The sequence below is a fragment of the Ovis canadensis genome, chromosome 23 (assembly GCF_042477335.2).
Source record: "Ovis canadensis isolate MfBH-ARS-UI-01 breed Bighorn chromosome 23, ARS-UI_OviCan_v2, whole genome shotgun sequence".
Lineage (NCBI taxonomy): Eukaryota > Metazoa > Chordata > Mammalia > Artiodactyla > Bovidae > Ovis > Ovis canadensis.
Window position 1 is genome coordinate 44,198,416 of NC_091267.1, and position 23,449 is coordinate 44,221,864.

Here is a 23,449-nt window from a genome sequence, read left to right on the forward strand (position 1 = left end):
ACACCATGTTTGATCTACAGCATGGGATTTCACATAACATGGTCCAGGAAGATGTACCTTCTATACAGCAAAGGAAGGACAACAGTGGTCCCATGACCGTGGGATCCACTGATTGTGTCATATCTGGCAGGATCCAGAAGCTGCTTGCTTAGTTTAGAAAAGCCTGCAGAAACCAGGTGAAATGCGAACTCAAAGATAATACTCTATGAAGACAGAATTCCATCCTCCATCTTCTAAGACTTAGGTGTACTCACTGAATAAAACAATTTTATATGGACAAAAACATGAAAAACCAAAAAAATCAAAGAGTAGAAGGATGACTGGATCTACTTACTATTACTCCCCAAACCCACTGGGGGTCTCTGTGCTTTCCATTCCTGCCCACAGTGTGCACGCTTCCACCAAAGAATGCAACAGGAGTCCCTAGGAAGCAGACACCATGGCTGCCTCATGGGACTTCAAGGTCGCGTTATCTACCAACCAGCAGGAAAGAGAAGAATCGTTACCATGATGGGGGTAACAGACCTGACATCTGGAATAGGGTGGTTCCTTTTATACAGTGAAGGTCAAGGAGTTTATGCAGTGAATCCAGGTGATTCACTTACTGGCTCTTGGTTACTTCCTTGTCCAGTTACAGCGATAAATGGATAAGTGCCACAACTCTTGCCTAAAAAGGCTGTGGTGGGGTTTCCCTGGTGGCTCAGTGGTAAAGAATCCACCTGCCAATGCAGGAGACACGGGTTTGATTCCTGATCCAGGAAGATCCCACACGCTGTGGAACAACTAAGCCCGTGCACCACAACTACTGAGCTTGTGCTCTAGAGCCCAGGGATCCCACCTACTGAGCCCACATGCCACGATTATTGAAGCCTACACACCCTAGAGCCTGTGCTCCACAGCAAGAGAAGCCACCACCATGAGAAGCCTGTCTGTGCACGGCAACTAGAGAAGAGCCCACACACAGCAATGAAGACCCAGCACAACCATAAAGAAATAAACAAACTTATTAAAAAAAAATAAAAAAGACTGCAGTTTGGACCTCAGATCCCTCAGGGATAAAAGTCTGATCACACTACCAGTTAAGACCCAACAGAATTGGTAGTTAAGAGTGGGAGGAATCCAGAATGGATGGTGGAGGGAAATGATGATGTCAGCTGCAGCAGTGGGGACTTTAGTCCACCCTACTAACTTCCTCTTCTCTGCTTCCCCAAGGAAGAAACCTATTAGAATCCAAGGAGAGTTGGTTTCCAACATGTATGAGGACATAGGTCCCAATGCTTCAAGGAGGAGACTGCGATATACCATCACAAAGAAAGATGTGTGTTATCCTAGCTGTTGGGGATGCTATTTAGAGAGATGACAGTTGTCAGTTCCTTCAGAATCTGTCTCAGCTACAGAGCATTACCTTGCCATGAACACAACTCTCCCTGGAGAGTCCACATCCAGTGACTGATCACAGAGGGGGAATTGTGGTTCACCCAACCAAGGTGGCACTCAGTGAGACAACTCTTGACAGGCCACACTTGCTCCAGAGTTCCCCATCAGGGTGGCCAAGGCATTTTTGGGCCTGCATTTAGTTCAAACTCCTATTCTCCTTCCCTTCCACAGCTATCAATCCTTTATAAACATCCCAGACACCAAAATTCTGTCCCAGCACCTGCTTATAGACCCTGGGACACATAAACATTAGACACATCTTGTATTAATTTAATACATTCAAATAAACATGATATTCCAAAAATATATACCATGTTCATCTTGTGTTTCCCATACTTTCAACAGTTCCCAGTTTAGTAAGTGTCCTCATGTATCAGTGGATTGTTCTCTTCAGGAAATAGCTAACAACAAATAATAACAAAATATGAGAATATAACCAGGGTTCACATAACCACAAGTCACAACTTACTTGCACTGGGGAAGGCTTTGGAACAGAGGTTACCACGGAAGTTCCTCCTTGTGCCAACTGTTTAACAGGTGCCACTGCCACTTTCTTGATTAACTGTGAACTAGAATTCTTGGGGGAAGGGGGATAGAGAGTTATCAATATTAGTAATTTAAAATCAATCAGTATTATAGCAAACATCCAAATACTTTACCACAACAAACTTCTTTGTTATAACTTGCTATATAACCTTATGAATTTTATGCATATTTTCTACTATTAACCTAACTAATAAACTGTTACTAGGGCTTCCTGATGGCACAGCAGGTAAAGAGTTGACTTAAGATTCCTAAATATCACAGTATTTCAGCATTAAAATCTTGAATTTCACTCTTTGATTCTCACAGAAAACAGATTCTTTTTTTCTGTCATTTCCATTGCTGATATCCTTTCAGTCTTTAAAAAAAATATTGCTAATTAAAATTTTAAAATTGTGATATAATAGAAATATAACATTGCATAAGTTTAAAGTGTGTGATATGTTGATTTGATACATTTATATAATGCTATATGATTCCCTAACATGAAAGGGACTGTATATAATGCAATGATTCTGTAACATTCACTAACATCTACATCGTATCAGATAACTATCATTCCTTTTTTATTGAAGTATAGTTGAGGTACAATATTGTACCTCAATACAATAATGTCTTAGGCTTACAATATATTGACTCCCAACTTTTAAATGTTAAATTCCATTAATAACTATTTTTAAATATTGTCTATATTCCCTGTGTTGTACAGTATATCCATGTAGCTTACTTACTTTATACACGGTAGTTTGTATCTCTTAAGTCTTCTACCACTATCCATGCCCCTCCCCTTTAGATTCTTATTTAATATGTGATTATAAACAAAAGTCTGCTAACCTATCTTCTCAACCCATAGCAACCAAGAAAAGGAAGGAGTAGCTGTCACTAATACAGAAATAGAGAAAATGACTGGTTGAGCACCTAGAATCAAATTAGGGGAGCACAGAACACAGCAGGTTGGGACAGACTGTCAGAGGTGATATTACCACAGACTCCAATGAACCTTTTTATCAGGATGAGCCTGATTCATGAAGAAATTACTATACTACATTCCGTATTTTCTGTTTAACCAAAGAAAGATGCCCATAAAAGTTTTTTTATTAACTCTGACACACACAGGATAAGCTTTAGATACCTAGAAAGATAATCGTGTATGTAAAATAAATCACCTTTTAACAATGCCAAGTTAGGGGGCAGTCCTAAGATGGCGGAGGAATAGGATGGGGAGACCACTTTCTCCCCCACAAATTCATCGAAAGAACATTTGAATGCTGAGTAAATTCCACAAAACAACTTCTGAATGCCGGCAGAGGACATCAGGCACCCAGAAAGGCAGCCCATTGTCTTCGAAAGGAGGTAGGGAAAAAAATATAAAAGATAAAAAGGGGGACAAATGAGGGAGGGACAGAGACCCATCCCAGGAAGGGAGTCTTAAAAAAGAGAGAAGTTTCTAAACACCAGGAAACACTCTCATTGGCGAATCTGTGGCAAGCCTTGGAACCTCAGAGGGCAACATAACCGGGAGGCAAAATAAATAAATAATTAAAACCCACAGATTACGTGCCTAAGGCAACCCCCAATGGAGAAGCAGCGCAGATGCCTGCATCTGCCACTAGCAAGCGGGGGCTGGGCAGGGAGGCACAGGCTGCATTGCTTAGAGTAAGGAAAGGGTCCAAATGGCCAGAGGGCAATCTGAGGGAACTAACTTGAGATAGCAAACCAGACTGTGGGATAGCTATCCTTCGAAAAGCCCTAACCTAAAACAATGCCAGGCCCGCTCACAGAACAAAGGACTGAGCAGAGCTAGCTGGCTGCGGACCGGCACACGGCCCCCCCACCGCCCCGTCCCAGACAGGCAGATGAGGGCAGCCAGAGCTGGAAGGGGGCAATTACAGCCCCAGAGAGGCATCATCTACCAAACTGCAAGCAGGCTTCACTGGGATTCTGGAAGGTCGACATCCGTCGGGAGGGTCGCAGCCAATCAGCTCCCCAGAGGAGACACAGGGCACACCTGAGAAGGCGTGCCTGTTGTATACCCAGAAAACTGAGCAGCTGGGACGGGGAGGTGATAAGTCGCAGCTCACCAAGCACCTGTCCACCTGAGCTGCATGGACCAGGGAAGGGCACAAAACACAGGCCTAATCAAGTCTGTGCCTTTGTGGAGTACCTGAGAACCTGAACCTGAGCGGCTTTGACCTGGGAGGTGCACTCAACCCAGGACTGGCCTGAGACAGTTCCTGGCAGAGCACCTAGAACCTGAGCAGTGTAGACTGGGAAAGCACTCATGCCGTGAGTGGGGCAAACCAGTGTGGCCGAGACACTGGGAGCACTCCCCAGAGACACCAGTGATAATTTGTTTGCCATGCTCCTCCCTCCCCGCAGCAGGACTGAACAAGTGAGCCTAAAAAAAGGGACCACCACCGCCCCCTCGTGTCAGGGTGGAAATTAAGACACTGAAGAGGCCAGCAAACAGAAGCTAAAATGAACAGAGGGAACCGCTTTGGAAGTGACAGTTGTAATAGATTAAAACCCTGCAGTTAGCACCGACTACATAGGAATGGGCATATAGATATTGAGAAGTTAAGCCGGATCAAGGAACTATCTAAAAATGAACTGACCCTACACAGTCCACAACACCACCAGAGAAATTCCTAGACATATTTTTACTATTATCATTTTTTTAATTAAAAAAATTAAAAAAAATTTTAAGTCCTCTATTATATCTTTAATTTTCATTTTTACAACCTACTATTACTTTGCAAAAAAAAAGACCCTATTTTTAAAGCAAACTTCATATATATACATTTTATAATTTTTGTGACTTTGTTCTTTTCTTTAATATTGTATTTTTGAGAATCTAACCTCTACTCTAGATTTTTAATCTTTACTTTTTGGTATTTGTTATAAATTTTGTACCTTTAAGAACCCAATCTTCAGGACTCATTTTTACCTGGGAGCGAGATTACTGGCTGGATTGCTCTCTCCCTCTTTGGACTCTCCTTTTTCTCCACCAGGTTGCCTCTATCTCCTCCCTCCCCCTTCTCTTTTCTACCCAACTCTGTGAATCTCTTTGTATGTTCCAGACTGTGGAGAACACTTAGGAAACTGATTACTGGCTGGATCTATCTCTCTCCTTTTGATTCCCCCTTTATCCTCCTGGCCTCCTCTGTCTCCTTCCTCCCTCTTCTCTTCTCTTCTCTTCTCTGTGTAACTATGTGAACATCTCTGAGGGATCTAGACTGTGGAGAGCACACAGGGAAGTGATTACTGGCTAGCTTGCTCTCTCCCCTTTTGATTCCTCCTCTTCTCCTCCTGGTCACCTCTATCTCCCTCCTCCCTCTTCTCTTCTCCATGTAACTCTGTGTGCCTCTCCAGGTGTCCCTCACTGTGGAGAAACTTTACATCATTAACCTAGATGTTTTATCATCGGTGCTGTATAGATGGAGAAGTCTTGAAGCTACTGAAAGAATATGACTGAAAACCAGAGGCAGGAGACTTAAGTCCAAATCCTGAGAACACCAGGGAACTCCTGACTCCAGGCAAACATTAATCGACAGGAGCTCATCAAACGCCTCCATACCTACACTGAAACCAAGCACCACCCAAGGGCCAACAAGTTCCAGAGCAAGACATACCACACAAATTCTCCAGCAACACAGGAACATAGCCTTGAGCTTCAATATACAGGCTGCTCAAAGTCACTCCAAACTCACTGACATCTCATAACTCATTACTGGACACTTCAATGCACTCCAGAGAGAAGAATCCAGCTCCACCCACCAGAACACAAGCTTCCCTAACCAGGAAACCTTGACAAGCCACACATCCAACCCCACCCACAGTGAGGAAACTCCACAATAAAGAGAACTCCACAAACTGCCAGATTACAGAAAGGCCACCCCAAACACGGCAATATAAACAGGATGAAGAGACAGAGGAATACCCAGCAGGTAAAGGAACAGGATAAATGCCCACCAAACCAAAAAAAAAGAGGAAGAGATAAGGAATCTACCTGATAAACAATTCCAAATAATGATAGTGAAAATGACCCAAAATCTTGAAAACAAAATGGAGTTACAGATAAATAGCCAGGAGACAAAGATCGAGAAGATGCAAGAAATGTTTAACAAAGACCTAGATGAAATAAAAAAGAGTCAATATATAGTGAATAATGCAATAAATGAGATCAAAAACACTCTGGAGGGAACCAACAGTAGAATAAGTGAGGCAGAAGATAGGATTAGTGAGGTAGAAGATAGAATGGTAGAAATAAATGAAACAGAGAGGGAAAAAGAATTAAAAGAAATGACAGCCTCAGAGACCTCTGGGGCAATGTTAAACACCCCAACATTCGAATCATAGGAGTCCCAGAAGAAGACAAAAAGGAAAGGCCATAAGAAAATAATTGAGGGGATAATAGTTGAAAACTTCCCTAAAATGCAGAAGGAAATAATCACCCAAGTCTAAGAAACCCACAGAATCCCAAACAGGATAAACCCAAGGTGAAACACCCCAAGACACATATTAATAAAATTAACAAAGGTCAAACACAAAGAAAAAATATTAAAAGCAGCAAGGGAAAAACAACAAATAACACACAAGGGGATTTCCATAAGGATAACAGCTTATCTTTCAACAGAAATGCTTCAGGCCAGAAGGGAATGGCAAGACATACTTAAAGTGATGAAAGAAAATAACCTAAAGCCCAGATTACTGTACCCAGCAAGGATCTCATTCAAATATGATGGAGAAATCAAAAGCTTTACAAGCAAAAGCTGAGAGAATTCAGCACCACCAAACCAGCTTTCCAACAATTGCTAAAGGATCTTCTCTAGACAGGAAACACAGAAAGGGTGTATAAACTTGAACCCAAAACAAGTAAATGGCAACAGGATCATACTTACCAATAATTACCTTAAATGTAAATGGCTTGAATGCCCCAACCAAAAGACAAAGACTGGCTGAATGGATAAAAAAACAAGACCCCTATACATGTTGTCTACAAGAGACCCACCTCAAAACAAGGGACACATACAGACCGAAAGTGAAGGGCTGGAAAAAGATATTCCAAGCAAATAGAGACCAAAAGAAAGCAGGGGTAGCAATATTCATATCAGATAAAATAGACTTTAAAATAAAGGCTGTGAAAAGAGGCAAAGAAGGACACTACATAATGATCAAAGGATCAATCCAAGAAGAAGCTATAACAATTATAAATATATATGCACCCAACATAGGAGCACCGCAATATGTAAGATAAATGCTAATAAGTAGGGAAATTAACAATAACACAATAATACTGGGAGACTTTAATACCCCACTCACACCTATCAACTAAATGGAAAATTAACAAGGAAACACAAACTTTAAATGATACAATAGACAGTTAGATCTAATGGATATCTATAGGACATTTCACCCAAAACAATCAATTTCACCTTTTTCTCAAGTGCACATGGAACCTTCTCCAGGATAGATCACATCCTGGGCCATAAATCTAGCCTTGGTAAATGCAAAAAAATTGAAATCATTCCAAGCATCTTTTCTGACCACAATACAGTAAGATTAGATCTCAATTACAGGAGAAAAACTTTTAAAAATCCCAACATATGGAGGCTGAAAAACATGCTGCTGAATAACCAACAAATCACAGAAGAAATCAAAAAAGAAATCAAATATGCATAGAAATGAATGAAAATGAAAACACAATAACCCCAAACCTGTGGGACACTGTAAAAGCAGTGCTAAGGGAAAGGTTCATAGCAATACAGGCATACCTCAAGAAACAAGAAAAAAGTCAAATAAATAACCTAACTCTACACCTAAAGCAACAAAAAAGGAAGAAATGAAGAACCCCAGGGTTAGTAGATGGAAAGAAATCTTAAAAACTAGGGCAGAAATAAATGCAAAAGAAACAAAAGAGACCATAGCAAAAATCAACAAAACCAAAAGCTGGTTTTTTGAGAAGCTGAATAAAATTGACAAACCATTAGCTAGACTCATCAAGAAACAAAGGGAGAAAAATCAAATCAACAAAATTAGAAATGAAAATGGAGCGATCACAACAGACAACACAGAAATACAAAGGATCATAAGAGACTGCCATCAGTAACTACATGCCAATAAAATGGACAACTTGGAAGAAATGGACAAATTCTTAGAAAAGTACAACTTTCCAAAACTGAACCAGGAAGAAATGGAAAATCTTAATAGATCCATCACAACCATGGAAATTCAAACTGTAATCAGAAATCTTCCAGCAAACAAAAGCCCAGGACCAGATGGCTTCATAGCTGAATTCTACCAAAAATTTAGAGAAGAGCTAATACCTAACTTACTCAAACTCTTCCAGAAAATTGCAGAGGAAGGTAAACTTCCAAACTCATTCTATGAGGTTAACATCACCCTAATACCAAAACCTGACAAAGATGCCACAAAAAAAGAAAACTACAGGCCAATATCACTGATGAACATAGATGCAAAAATCCTTAACAAAATTCTAGCAAACAGAATCCAACAACACATTAAAAAGATCATACATCATGATCAAGTGGGCTTTATCCTAGGGATGCAAGGATTCTTCAATATCCACAAACCAATCAATGTAATATACCACATTAACAAATTGAAAAATAAAAGCCATACGATTATTTCAATAGATGCAGAGAAAGCCTTTGACAAAATTCAACATCCATTTATGATAAAAACCCTCCGGAAAGCAGGAATAAAAGGAACATACCTCAACATAATAAAAGCTATATATGACAAACCCACAGCAAACATTATCCTCAATGGTGAAAAACTGAAAGCATTTCCCCTCAAGTCAGTAACAAGACAAGGATGCCCACTCTCACCACTATAATTCAACATAGTTTTGGAAGTTTTGGCCACAGCAATCAGAGCAGAAAAAGAAATAAGAGGAATCCAGATTGGAAAAGAAGTAAAATTCTCACTGTTTGCAGATAACATGATCCTCTACATAGAAAATCCTAAAGACTCCACCAGAAAATTACTAGACCTAATTAATGAATATAGTAATGTTGCAGGATATAAAATCAACACATAGAAATCCTTTGCATTTCTATACACTAACAATGAGAAAACAGAAAGAGAAATTAAGGAAACAATTCCATTCACCTTTGCAACAAAAATAATAAAATACCTAGGAATATATCTACCTAAAGAAACAAAAGACCTATATATAGAAAACTATAAAACACTGGTGAAAGAAATCAAAGAGGACACTAATAGATGGAGAAATATACCATGTTCATGGATCAGAAGAATCAATATAGTGAAAACAAGTATACCACCCAAAGCAATCTATAGATTCAACGCAATCCCTATCAAGCTACCAACGGTATTTTTCACAGAACTAGATCAAATAATTTCACAATTTGTATATAAATACAAAAAACCTCGAATAGCCAAAGCAATATTGAGAAAGAAGAATGGAACTGGAGGAATCAACCTGCCTGACTTCAGGCTCTACTACAATGCCACAGTCATCAAGACAGTATGGTACTGGCACAAAGAAAGAAATACAGATCAATGGAACAAAATAGAAAGCCCAGAGATAAATCCACACACCTATGGCCACCTTATCTTTGACAAAGGAGGCAAGAATATACAATGGAGAAAAGACAATCTCTTTAACAAGTGGTGCTGGGAAAACTGGTCAACCACTCGTAAAAAAATGAAACTAGAACACTTTCTAACATCATACAGAAAAATAAACTCAAAATGCATTAAAGATCTAAACATAAGACCAGAAACTATAAAAATGCTAGAGGAACACATAGGCAAAACACACTCAGACATAAATCACAGCAGGATCCTCTATGATCCACCTCCCAGAATATTGGAAATAAAAGCAAAAATAAACAAATGGGACCTAATTAAAATTAAAAGCTTCTGCACAACAAAGGAAACTATAAGCAAGGTGAAAAGACAGCCTTCAGAATGGGAGAAAATAATAGCAAATGACAAAGAATTAATCTCAAAAATATACAAGCAACTCCTGCAGCTCAATTCCAGAAAAATAAACGACCCAATCAAAAAATGGGCCAAAGAACTAACAGACATTTCTCCAAAGAAGACATACAGATGGCTAACAAACATATGAAAAGATGTTCAGCATCACTCATTATCAGAGAAATGCAAATCAAAACCACAATGAGATACCATTTCATGCCAGTCAGAATGGCTGCGATCCAAAAGTCTACAAGCAATAAATGCTGGAGAGAATGTGGAGAAAAGGGAACCCTCTTACAATGTTGGTGGGAATGCAAACTAGTACAGCCGCTATGGAGAACAGTGTGGAGATTCCTTAAAAACTGGAAATAGACTGCCATATGACCCAGAGATCCCACTGCTGGGCATACACACCGAGGAAACCAGAACTGAAAGAGACAAGTGTACCCCAATGTTCATCGCAGCACTGTTTATAACAGCCAGGACATGGAAGCAACCTACATGTCCATCAGCAGATGAATGACTAAGAAAGCTGTGGTACATATACACAATGGAGTATTACTCAGCCATTAAAAAGAATACATTCGAATCAGTTCTAATGAGGTGGATGAAACTGGAGCCTATTATACAGAGTGAAGTAAGCCAGAAAGAAAAACACCAATACAGTATACTAACACATATATATGGAATTTAGAAAGATGGTAATGATAACTCTGTATGAGAGACAGCAAAAGAGACAGATGTATAGAACAGTCTTTTGGACTCTGTGGAAGAAGGCGAGGGTGGGATGGTTTGGGAGAATGGCATTGAAACATGTATAATATCATATGTGAAATGGATCGCGAGTCCAGGTTCAATGTATGATACAGGGTGCTCGGGGCTGGTGCACTGGGATGACCCAGAGGGATGGGATGGGGAGGGAGGTAGGAGTGGGGTTCAGGATGGGGAACACATGCACACCCGTGGTGGATTCAGGTTAATGTATGGCAAAACCAATACAATATTGTAAAGTAAAAAAAAAAAAAAAAAATCCATGTTAATGAAATATTACAGTAGATTTCTAATTTTTTAAAGATAACTCCTATATGATATAGATAAAAATGAATACTGTAAACTGTAGTATTAATGTCTTACCACAAATTAAAAATTGAAGCAGAATGGTTATTTTCTTCCCATTTAGAGATGCAAATAGCCCTTTGAACATTCCCTTGAGGACAACAAAATCTGAGTATGAAGATTAAATTTTTAATTTTACCAAATGACAAAACCAAACATCTTGATATAATTAACATATTCAAGGAAAGTAGCTTAATTCAAAAAGTTGAGCAGAATCATCTTTTCTATTATATTTACTGGCAAATACATACACACTTATATGAAGATAATTGCTAGAAAACTAAGGAGGATGAGGAAACATTAATGTATACTACCGGCATGGTACAGATTTTGACGGTTTGCGTATTTGCTGGTACAGCTGGCCTTGAAGTTATGTTACTTGTGGTCTCAGTTCTTGTTACAGCTTGCTGAGGAGATACCAACATCAGCTGACCACTGTTACTTTTGATCAAAACGGTTCCTATAGGTAACAGAAAACAAAATGTCAGCTAATAAATGAAGCATAATCTTTATATATTTTGTTCTCCCATTTCTTTCAATGCTGTAAAATGCTCTGATTAAGTGAATAGTTAGTACATACTGAATTCCATGTCTACTAATTACAATATATAATACAGAAAAATGCTATTACTCAAAGCTATATATTAAAAGTCTAAACGTATGGATGAGATACTCCTGAAAGAGGCGAAACACTTTTCCTCATGACCTCAAACTATTTATAAAGCTACAGTTAAGACAGTATGGTAACAACACAAGACTATGCAAACTGACCAATGGGATAGAAAATCCCAAATAGCCTCCATATATGTCATATGAAATTTTTCCAAGGGTACTGCAGATCAGTGAGACAAAGAGCTACTATATAATTAGTTACTTATATGAAAAGATGAAATGTTCCACACCATGCACAAAAACCCAAGGACATCAAGGATACAAGAATAAAAACTTTTAACCTCTTAAACAATCTAGAAAACTGTCATTCTGAACTTGGAACAGGGAAGAATTTCTTACTAAATAAAGCTTGATACATACCACTATATTTTTAAAACTTTTGCTTAGCCAAAGGTACCATGAGGTAAAAAGACAAAGCACAAAATTGGAAAAAATTTTAGTTCACATATATTCGAAGAATGAACATCCAAAATGCACAAAAGAAACACAGATACCAATGACAGGGAAAGGTAAATTAAGACCACAGTGAGATGTTAAAGCATCTGCCTGCAATGTGGGAGACCTGGGTTCAATCACTGGGTCAGGAAGATCCCCTGGAAAAAGAAATGGCAATCCACTCCAGTATTCTTGCCTGGAGAATTCCATGGACAGAGGAGCCTGGTGGGCTACAGTCCACGGGGTCACAAAGAGTCAGACACAACTGAGCGGCTTCACTTCACTTTACTTCAGGCAGACAAAAATTAAGAAGTCCATTGACAATATTAAGTGTTACAGAGATGTGTAGCAACAAAAACTCTTAAAATCTTGAAGCTGGTAGTATAGTTTGGTACAACTGTTTCATTTAACTCTCCATGACTGTGCCAAACTGGTTCCCATTTGCATACCCTCTAACCCAGTATTTCTATTGTAAAGAAATTCTTGTCCATGTAAGTAGTAGGTACAAGCAAGAATAGTCATAGCTGGAGTTCCATTCCTGGAATGGCAGCACAAAGAGCTCCATAAAGCCATTCCCCAGCAAAATAAGCATAACTGGTGAAAATTATTTTTAAAAACAACTATTTAAAGTCTTCAGAAATTGCCCAAAGGCATACAGAAAATGACTAGACAATTTATTAAAGAGAATCTACTAAAACTCAGTAAGAACAACAAGAATCTGCGGCATCTGAACCATGACCTACCCCTCTCTCTTCTCAGTTTAGGCAACGTGGCCAATGTAGGGTGTCCCTCTCTCCCAAGCTTCCAGTTGAGGGCTATGTTACTTTCCAGGGACAGTATCTTGCATCTCTGCCACCTCAAGCTGAATACAGAAGAGAATAAATTGGAGACAAGTGCATCCAAGGGTTTCCAGGCTTCTTGTTTTACTCATGCCTACTCATAAAGGGAAGGCTTGACTTAGAATACTTGGGCCCCCATCACCCTCACCCCAGCTCTTTCATGGGGTGGGAGTTCCATGATGGAAGAGATAAGCAGAGCAGACTAGAGGTCACCACCCAAGCCCAGTACCCCACTTCTAAAGCAAAGACATCACTTAGAAAGAAGCATGCCACTGTCCTGAGTACCTGCTCCAAACGTCTCCCAAGAGAAACTGACTTTATTTCACAGTGTGGGAAAGGTCAAACTAAGGGCATTCTCAAATACAACGAACAATTAAAAGAAAGGGTTCTGGTATCTTCCTAACAGATACAAGCTATGCTAAGTCACAGGTCTATCTCTGGTCTACCACAGAGAGCAAGATAAAGAAACAACTAAGAAGGGCCCTACTGGGGTCAGAACCTCAAGTAATGACCTCAAAAACTACTTCCTGTAGATGAGTCCATGTTTAATTGAATTAGACTGTGAAGCTAGTCAGGCCTTCGGGTGCTGCTGAAAACAAGAAGGTACTGGCAGTGAGTGGAGTCTAGGCATGATACCAGCAGAGGCAGAAAGCTTAACAGAGCTATCAGAGAAAGAAACAGTCAAAAAGAGCCCTGTTGAAACCTCTGTCATCCCAGGGAGGCTGTGCTTATGCCTAAAGCTGTGTCTTCTGAGGGAAACAGATCTCATTAAAATAGTTCAGCCAGACACTTAAAAAACAAACAACAATAATCCACTCAAGGGAGTAAAGACCAATACCTCAAGTCATTCTGTTAATTTTTAAAAAATATTTATGTACTTGCCTGTGCTGAATCTTAGTTGCAGCATGTGGAATCTAGTTCCCTGATCAGAGACTGAACTCAGGCCCCCTGCATTGGAAGCATGGAGCTTTAGCCACTGGAAGTTTCAATATATTAATTTAAAAATTATAGGACATGCAAAGAAAAAAGAATGACACACAGAGAAAGGCAGGCAACAGAAACCACCTAAGAGTGAAACCAGATGTTAGATTTAACAAAGACTTCAAAGTAACTGTTATAAATATGTCAAAAGACTAAGGGAAATCATGCTTAGAGAAGTAAAGGAAGATATGATGATGATTCTTTCATTAAGCAGAGAATACCATTAGAGAAACAGATATTACAAAAAAAAAGAAATTCTGTAATTATAAGGTACAAAAACTCAAAGAAAAATTTCACTAGAGAGGATCAACAGCAAACTTGAATGAGTAGAAGATAAGTCAGTGAACTTGAAGATGGTTCAATAGAGATTACGCAATCCAAAGAATGAAGAGCAACAAGAATGAAGAAAAACGAACAGCCTCACAGAAACCTGGCAGTGACAGGCACATCAACACAGGCCTAATGTGAATACCAGAAGGAGAGGAGGGACAGAAGCAGGGAGGGAGAGAGGGAGAGAAAGGAGCCGAAAAATATCCAAAGAGATAATGGCTAAAAACGTCCCAAATTTGGTGAAAAATAATCTAAACAAACTCTTAAGTCTTGAATTGGCCAAATGGTTCATTTGAATTTTCATAAGATGGAAAAACCTGAACAAACTTTTCGGTCAACCCAATAAGATAAAATCATGATAAAAATATACAAAGACAAAACCTTGAGAACAGTAAGAGAAAAATATACAAGAGAACTGCGTTAACAGGATTAACAGCTAACTTCTGATCAGAAACAACGGAGGCCAGACATCAGGAGTATGACATATTCCACTTGCTGGGGAAAAAGAAAGACAAAAACAATTATCAACCAACCATCAGACATTTATTGAACATATCTTTCAAAAAAAGGAGACAAAGACATCCTGGATTGGAACTGACATATACACACTACTATATATAAAATAGATAACTAATGAGGACCTACTGTATAGCACAAGGAGCTCTGCTCGATACTTTGTAATGGCCTATATGGGAAAAGAATCTAGAATCTGGACATATGTGTATGTATAACAGATTTACTCTGCTGTACACCTGAAACTTACACAACACTGCAAATCAACTATACCCCAATAAAAAGTTAAAAAAAAAAAGAAGAGAAAAGACATCCTCAGATAAAAACAGAGGACTGGGTGCTAGCATCAGACAGAAAATACTAAATTAAGTTCTTCAGGCTGAAAACAGACTATAAAAAGTAAATCCCTGTATTTTAAGAGAAGGATAATTTAAAGTAATAGCTTTATAACCTTCTATCTTAAGACACTGGGAAAAAAACTAAACAAAAATGACAGCAAGCAGATGAAAGAAAATTAAATAAAGATTAGAGCAGGGTCAGGAGAATTGAGAACAGAGAAACAACTGAGGGAAAAAAAATCAAGTTGGTTCTTTGAATAGATCAAAAAACTGACAGATCTTGACCTAGATTAATAAAGAAAAAAAAGGAGAAAAGGCTCAAATTGCTAAAATTAGGAATGAAAGAGGGGATATTACCACTAATCTTACAGAAAGAAGGATTCTAGTTGAATGTTATCACCAACTATGAACCAATAAATTAGATAAATTATATGAAATGGACAAATTCCTAGAAACATAATAAACTACTAAAACTAATTTAAGAGAATGGGCAACCTGAATAGACCTCTAACAAACAGATTGAATGAATAATCTAAAATAGTATCCACAAGATAAGCTCAGTTCCCCATGGCTTCAATGATGAATTCTATCAAATATCTAAGGAAAAATAAATGCTAGGTCTTCATAAATTCTTCTAAAAACAGAATAGAAAACATGTGTCAATTCATTACCCTCATATGTATACCAATGCAAAAATTTTCAACAAAGTACTAGCAAGCTAAATTCAGCAACATATAAAAAGTGTTATACCCCATGATCAAGTGATACTTATCTCAATATGCAAGGTTGGTTTAAAACTCATAGCTAACACCATACTTAACAGTGAAAGACTAAATTCTTTTACCCTAAGATCAGGATTCCTGAGATGAGGAATGCGACAAGGATGCCTACAATCACTAACACTTAACATTATACTGAGAGTTCTAACCAGGGAAATGATAAAAGAAAATAAAAGGCATCCAAAAGAGACAGTAAAACTATCTATCCACATATATCATGATCTTGTATATAAAAATCCAAACATCTATAAAAAAAAATCCAAACATCTATGAAAAAAAACGATTAAAACTAATAAATGAGTTCAGCTAGGAAGCAGGATACAAGATCAATAAACAAGAATGCTATATTTCTATACATTTTCAATGAATAATTGTAAACAGAATTAAGAAAAAATTCCACCTACAATAAGATAAAAAATAATACACTTTAGGAATAAATTTAACCAAAAAAGTACAAAAGCAATATCTGGAAACTATAAAATGTCATTTAAAGAAATTAAAAATCTAAAATAAATGGAAAGATATCTCATGTTTGTGGACTGAGAGACACACCTACTTTGCAAGATTGTTAAAGAGATCAAATAAGACAATACTTCTGAGCAAATTTATGAATTTTAAAGTTGTCAGTAGTAGTTGTTATTAATGCTGTAAGGGTAAATGTGAGTCAAAGCCCTTGGATTTCACAGCCCTTGAAATCCAAACTGTGGCTGGTACATATGGTGAGCACTGAAGGTGACACAACTTGCTCAGCTGTGTCAGATTCTTTGCAACCCAATGAACTATACGGTCCATGGAATTCTCCAGGCCAGAATACTGGAGTGGGTAGCCATTCCCTTCTCCAGGGGATCTTCCCAACTCAGGGATCGAACCCAGGTCTCCCACAGCGTGGGCAGATTCTTTACCAGATGAGCCACCGGGTCACTGGTGACCACTGAAGACAACTGCCAACTCTTTCCATGGTGTCCAGGAGTACTGGGACAACCATAGCAGCAGATGATCATGTAATATCCCTCTGATAAAGCTGGGGTGAAAACAAGAGCCACAAGTTTATCCAGGTACTGATTCAGAGTTTGAGAAAGATGCAAAACCTACACCATGTCTCACATGAAGGAGCTGATATAAAAGGACCTGATCCATTTCACCAGCAACTTTCACAAACTTCTGTACAGTAAGACGATGGAAGCAGAATTTATGAAACACAGTTCATAAAAGAACTGTGACTTAAAAAAACCAATCAAGTCCTTCCTCATCACTCTCAAATACATGATAGAAGAGGCACAGGATACCAAAAACACAAAGAGCCACAGTCTGGTCTGAATCCCACAAATTCATAAAAGAGAAAAGACTGAAGAGATTACCAAAAATATTCCACAGAATAATCTTCAGGGCTTTGCTACAGTTTCTTTCATTTCCTCACAATGCCCCTCTTTTTGTTTCCAGCTCCTGCTCCCAAGAAAAACCTGTGGTACATATGTACATTTTTAAAAAATAGTTCAGTTCACAGAGAACATTTTGAAGTAAACAGAAAGCAAACAAAGAATTCATTACCTTGGAAAAATCAGAGCTGACTCCTATGTAATTTAAGTATCTTTGAGCAATCCTCTGCTAATCCTTGGCCTATAAAAGAACTAGTACAAGACTGATAAACTCTTTAAAACATTAATCAGTGTCCAAATGTTATTTTAATCAGTGTTTCTATGTCCTACAGACTGCAAACCTGAGTATGCTATACTTGAGCAGAAATTCCAAAAGCTGCCCCTCAAAGTACCATCCTATCTCTTCTCTAAATAACTCCTAAAGACAATTTATCTCCTCTCTTTTGTGGATGTTTCTCCCACAGCATGGGCTTCCCTGGTGGCTCAGCAGGCAAAGAATCCGCCTGCAATGTGGGAGATCTGGGTTCGATCCCTGGGTTGGGAAGATCCCTTGGAGGATGGCATAGCAACCCACTCCAGTATTCTTGTCTGGAGGCTCCCATGAACAGAGGAGCCTGGCAGGCTGCAGTCTATGGATTCGCTAAGAGCCGGACACGACTGAGTGACTAAGCACAGCACTCCCACGGCAAAACAAGTGTTAGGGTGGTGCATGCTTAAGCTGTGGTCCTGGCTTGCTGCTCTTTTGCTCTAGCAAGTTTCAGTTTTGGTTTCTCTGTGAAATAAAAAGATCAGGCTCTAAAGTTCTATGCTGCTGCTGCTGCTAAGTCGCTTCAGTCGTGTCCGACTCTGTGTGACCCCACAGACAGCAGCCAACCAGGCTCCCCCGTCCCTGGGATTCTCCAGGCAAGAACACTGGAGTGGGTTGCCATTTCCTTCTCCAATGCATGAAAGTGAAAAGTGAAACTCAAGTCATTCAGTCCTGTCTGACTCTTGGCGACCCCATGGACTGCAGCCTACCAGGCTCCTCCGCCCATGGGATTTTCCAGGCAAGAGTACTGGAGTGGGGTGCCATTGCCTTCTCTGCTAAAATTCTATAAATCATCTTTTAACATTGCTACTTAGGAGGCATATCATACATGCACATCAAATGGTAAGCACAGTACTGTGGAAAGAGTCAAACAAAGCTAGATTCAATTTTCCTTTGGTATCTATGAGTTGTCTGGCATTGGACAAATTATTTACACTTAGAGAACTTTTTCCTTATTTGCTATCTATTTTGACCAACAAACAAAATAATGTAAATGTATAAGAAGAGGCCAGCGACATAATATTGTATGTCAACTTTACTTCAATTTTCATAGCACAGTATATTCTCAATAAGTGATCAGGTCCCTCTCACCAGCAAGTTCCCACTTTTGAAAGTTTTCCTCTCAATACTTTTTGATCATTTCTAAACAAACTTTGGTGACTAGATAGGAATTTCATTTTTAACAAATCAGGAGTACTTCATCTAAACAAATTCATAGCTACTTTATAAGAGGGTATGTAGGGTGATAATTTAGAACCAGCAGAAAATATATTCAGTGGAACTGCTTGATTGAAATGTACAGGAGCTGCCAGGACATCCTGGCACAGCAGAAAGCCACATCAACGAGTCTGTGAGTCCCAGCATTCAGAAGGCCAGTACTGTCTTCCAGAGATGACTCCTAAGCCACAGAGGTAGGCTTATTTTCTTTATTTTAAACCTCCAAGTGGACACAGTCCTAGGAACCAGTATGGATGAGGTGGATCGCACAGCCTAACTTACTGTGTGATATTGATCAAAGTATTAATGTATATTTTAGTGTTCCTCTTGTAAGATTTTGTTTATTTTACCAATTGAGGGGAGACCTCGAAACTATATGTGAGTGGCAATGTTGACTAAGAGCACTTTGTGAGCACGCTTGGGTTTACTTTTTGTTGGAATTTGTAGACAGTGGGAAACTGACATCAGCTTTTGAGAAAGATAATTTTTCCAATTGCACAGTAACCTTGTATAGACGTTAAGAAAGAAAAAAAGCAAGCCCTGCAGGGACTGGTTAGCAGGAAGCAATGTCCTACAAAAGACTATAGTCTCTGTCCACCTAGCTCCTGTGTTCTGTACAGGGTTAATTTATGATGATTCTCTTAATAGATGATGTCCTTTCAAAACATTAAAAAAAAAATGTATCCAGTGGAGCACACAGTCTTAAGTGTAAGTACCTCCTGTACCATACAGAACTAAAACACAAGTTCATCAGAAGTGAAGAACTAATCTTTCCACAACGTTCCTGACCAAACAGAACATTAGTTACAAAAGAGGCCTCCTCATTCTGCTTAGGGGAAACTGACATCCTGTGAACCAAAAGGTTTCCATTTCTTTACCACCTCTGCTGGTCAGAGCTCCCACTGCTGCTAAGCAAAACACAGAATACAATAAAATTACTAGCAGAACTTTTTCCCAAAGAGAAAATGTGCCTTTTCCTTCCACAGAAATTCCAAGTGACTTTCACTGGAGGCAAGAAAACAAGATAAAATACTTACACACCTTCCAGCATATTTACAATATGTAAGTCATCACAAAGCAAAAACTTTGCCTCAGTCAAGAAAAACAGCGCTACAGAGTAAACTTTAGTATAAAAAGTAGTCACAGGCTCATTAACTGCAGAATTCACACATTGCTTCACAAATAACCTTCTGGCTCTGAACTGTCAACTCTGGCAGGTTACAATCATCGCACCTCTTTCTAGTAAACGTATTTAGGCTTGCTTCAGTTAAAATTCTCTTTCGGTTTTAACACACAAGAACCTTTTAGAAACACTTAAAAAAACACACACACACACAGTAATCTAAGTGTGTGGATATAAAAACTGATCTTTTCTCCATACGAAATAAAACTTGAAAGAATCTCTATCTTCCCGAATCTAAGAGCGAGAGAGTGCCTGAAAGGCCCTCAGGAACACGCTGCTCCAGCTTTTACTGTGGCCCCTTAGGTGAAAAATGCTTTCCTTACATATGAAAAGAAAAACTATGCAGTAAGGACTCAAAGAGGTTATCTCCACTGTCAAGCCAAATCACTGCCCCGCAAAGTCGAGACGTTGAAAGGTTCTCTGGGCTGAGTGTTTTGGAACTCCCCGCGACAAGCCGCGATCGGGGGCTGCGACGTTTCCCCTGTCACAGCCGGCTGGCCCGCTAAAGCTACCAAGGTGAGCCACGTACCTGGAGGAAGCTGAAGATTAGCAGGCAATTGGATTGTGGTGGTGCTGGGGGCTTTCACGGCGACGATCTGAGGAGATGGTAGACGAGGGCCGTTGCTGAGTTTAGGAAGGGCACTGACAGGGGCCACTTTGGTCACCAGGGTCCCTACGGGGGACCGCAGCGGCTGGGACACCGAGGACTCTACGCAGACACTGACAGGAGCCTTAGTCACGGCGCCCAAGGCCACCGGAGTGCTCTCCACCCGGACGGGCAGAGCCGCGGCGGGGGCCATGGTCACGGTCCCGGAGGCGCCCACACCGGCAGGGGGAGCGGCGCCGGCCGGCTCCGTGAGGCCCGCGGGCATCCCCCCAGGTGGATCAGCGGCAGCCGCGGCGCTGCCGTTCCGGGAGCAGAGGCGAGGGGAGGCTTGACAAGCGGCCGCCGACTCCGGTGCAGTTCCAGCTCCACAGCATCGCTAGGGAGAGGCGCCGGGGCCACGACACAGGAGTCAGTGACCGACGCCGCGCTGGACAGCGGGACCCCGGCGTCCTGGACCTTCCTCCCGTCCGCGCGGCCCCGCCGGCTGCCACACCTGCTCGGCCGCTTCCTCGGCGGCGCTCACACGTGCGCCGGCTCAACCCGGCGCCTCAGCCCCGGGACCAGATGCAGCGGAGTCCGGCTGCGCGGCTCCCGGAAGGGCGTCACGTCGGCTCCCACCTCCCACCGAAACTTGGCGCGGCGGATCCCCCGCCAGAAATTTCAAACCTACGAACCCAGAGCGCCCCAAAGCCCCCTACGCGCGCTCCGCACGGCCCCGCCGCGCGGCCACGCCAGCCATGTTTATATAGCCACGCGGAGACCTCGCGCACGCGCACAGGCCGCCGCCGCCGCCCCGGGCTTCCCCCGGAATCCGGCCGCGTGATTGGCCGCAGACTGGAATCGCGCTCGTGACGTCACTAGGGACGGCTCCAGAGGGCGTTAGACTCTTCCCCGGAATCCGGAGGAAGGTGGGGAGAGTTGCCAAAAATCCACCACGTGGGAAGGGCCGACCGCACTTGGAAAGCTGCGGCATCCGCGTTCTGCTTTGTCCTTGGAGTCTCCAGTTGCGTGTTCGTTGAGGAACGAAGACTGTGTTTCCCACAAGCTTCTTTTTAAGGAAACGATGTGGAGGACCGATTCCAGAGAGCAGTAACAGTAAGAACTCAGTCACGCTTCCTCAGTGTTTTTCTGCGGGTTTAGCTCCAAAAGCATCGCTACAATGAGCTTTACGTTTGACACTTCGGGGGTGGGGGGAAACTTGATGTCCCTTTTCTTTTTTTTTAATGTTTAAGCGTGGCGTATAATTTTACAGTTGGTAAAATGTGTTTATTTTCGTATAATTAAAGTTGAACTGACCCAAGAAAAAATCTTTTTCTTCTCGGAGCTGCTCTACCTGACTCTTTATCACCTCTGCTGCTGCTAAGTCGCTTCAGTCGTGTCCGACTCTGTGCGACCCCATAGACAGCAGCCAACTAGGCTCTCCCGTCCCTGGGATTCTCCAGGCAAGAACACCAGAGTGGGTTGCCATTTCCTTCTCTAGTGCATGAAAGTGAAAAGTGAAAGTGAAGTCGCTCAGTCGTGTCCGACTCTTAGCGACCCTATGGACTGCAGCCCACCAGGCTCCTCCGTCCATGGGATTTTCCAGGCAGGCGTACTGGAGTGGGGTGCCATTGCCTTCTCCGCTTTATCACCTCTAAACATATTTAAATTGTTTATGTGTCTGCCCGCTTCAAAACTGGGACAGTGTCTTTTGATTTCTACATCGTCACATTCTAGTGTTTAGATTTTAAGTGCTGTGTTATTCTTTGAATAAATCCAAAGTGTGCGGTGAATGAATCAATAATACAATCAAATTCGGAAAAACGTTCCCCTTAGATCTAATCAGAGAAGATGCGTTGATTTCACGCTACTGTCCTCATAATTTTGTGTTTTTAGGAACCTGTTCCATACTGAATGAGATTATAAAAGGCATCCTGACTTTTGCAGCTTCCAGTTCTCACCCTCCTAGTCTGTTCCAGAGAACAGGATCTACTTCCAGTCCAAACACATCAATCACTGAGTTTGTCTTCTCCTGTTATCTCAGTCAGTCCAAATCAAGAACCCTTCTTAAGACCCAAGTCAATTACACCCTTCCCCATTTTATGAAGGCTTACTTGATCACTTACCTTATAAAAAACTCCTGCAAGTGGAATTGAAGAGAGGAAAACCGGATTTATTGTGCACTTCTTGTGTCCTGGTCACGGATATTTACATTTCCTTCTTGCTTTCTTCCTTTCCTCTTCCTTTATAAAAAAAAAAAAAGCAAAAAACTTCATTTTACTGGCTTAAAAACTGCAAAGGAGTAATTTATCCATGAAGCTGAGAATTTAACCAGTCTGTTTGATCCCAAAGCACATCTCTTCCCACTACTCCGCTAGTGATTCTTGTATCCCATACACATAACTCATGGCAAAATACATTACACTAAAAAGGTATTTAGTAAATATTTGCTAAGTAAATTAATTAAGTGGAGCCATGCAATATTTTCTGGAAAAGGAAATGGCAACCTACTTCACTATTCTTGCCTGAGAAATCCCATGGGCAGGGGAGCCCATGGGAAGAGTTGGACGTGACTAAGTCACTAAGAGGCGGCTGGAAGAGTGGGACACAGCTTAGTGACTAAACAACAAAAATGCCACATTTTCAGGGAAGCAAAACCACCTAGTGGATATGAATCTTAGACCTGCTCTTTCCACGCTGGACAAATTGTTCAGCTGAAGAAAGGGGGTCTGTTTACTCTGAGAACTACCCTTTTCTAAAACTCCATTCCCCACCCTCAACTCACATACTGTATTTAGGTATGTAAATAACTTCTATCAAGTTAC

General features: G+C 40.7%; 1 protein-coding gene across 2 annotated transcripts in view; it reads right to left on the reverse strand.

Moving 5' to 3' along the window:
- TAF4B (TATA-box binding protein associated factor 4b) overlaps positions 1-21,421 on the reverse strand; it is a 100,579-nt gene extending 79,158 nt beyond the window's left edge. For both annotated transcript variants that reach the window (XM_069569212.1, XM_069569213.1), the window contains exons 1-3: positions 20,568-21,421; positions 11,382-11,527; positions 1,907-2,014 (exon numbers count right to left, since the gene is read on the reverse strand). In XM_069569212.1, coding sequence (XP_069425313.1) covers positions 1,907-2,014; positions 11,382-11,527; positions 20,568-20,910 — 597 coding nt within the window. In that variant the 5' untranslated portion in view covers positions 20,911-21,421. The remainder of the gene's footprint in view (positions 1-1,906; positions 2,015-11,381; positions 11,528-20,567) is intronic.
- Between the last annotated feature and the right edge of the window lie 2,028 nt (positions 21,422-23,449).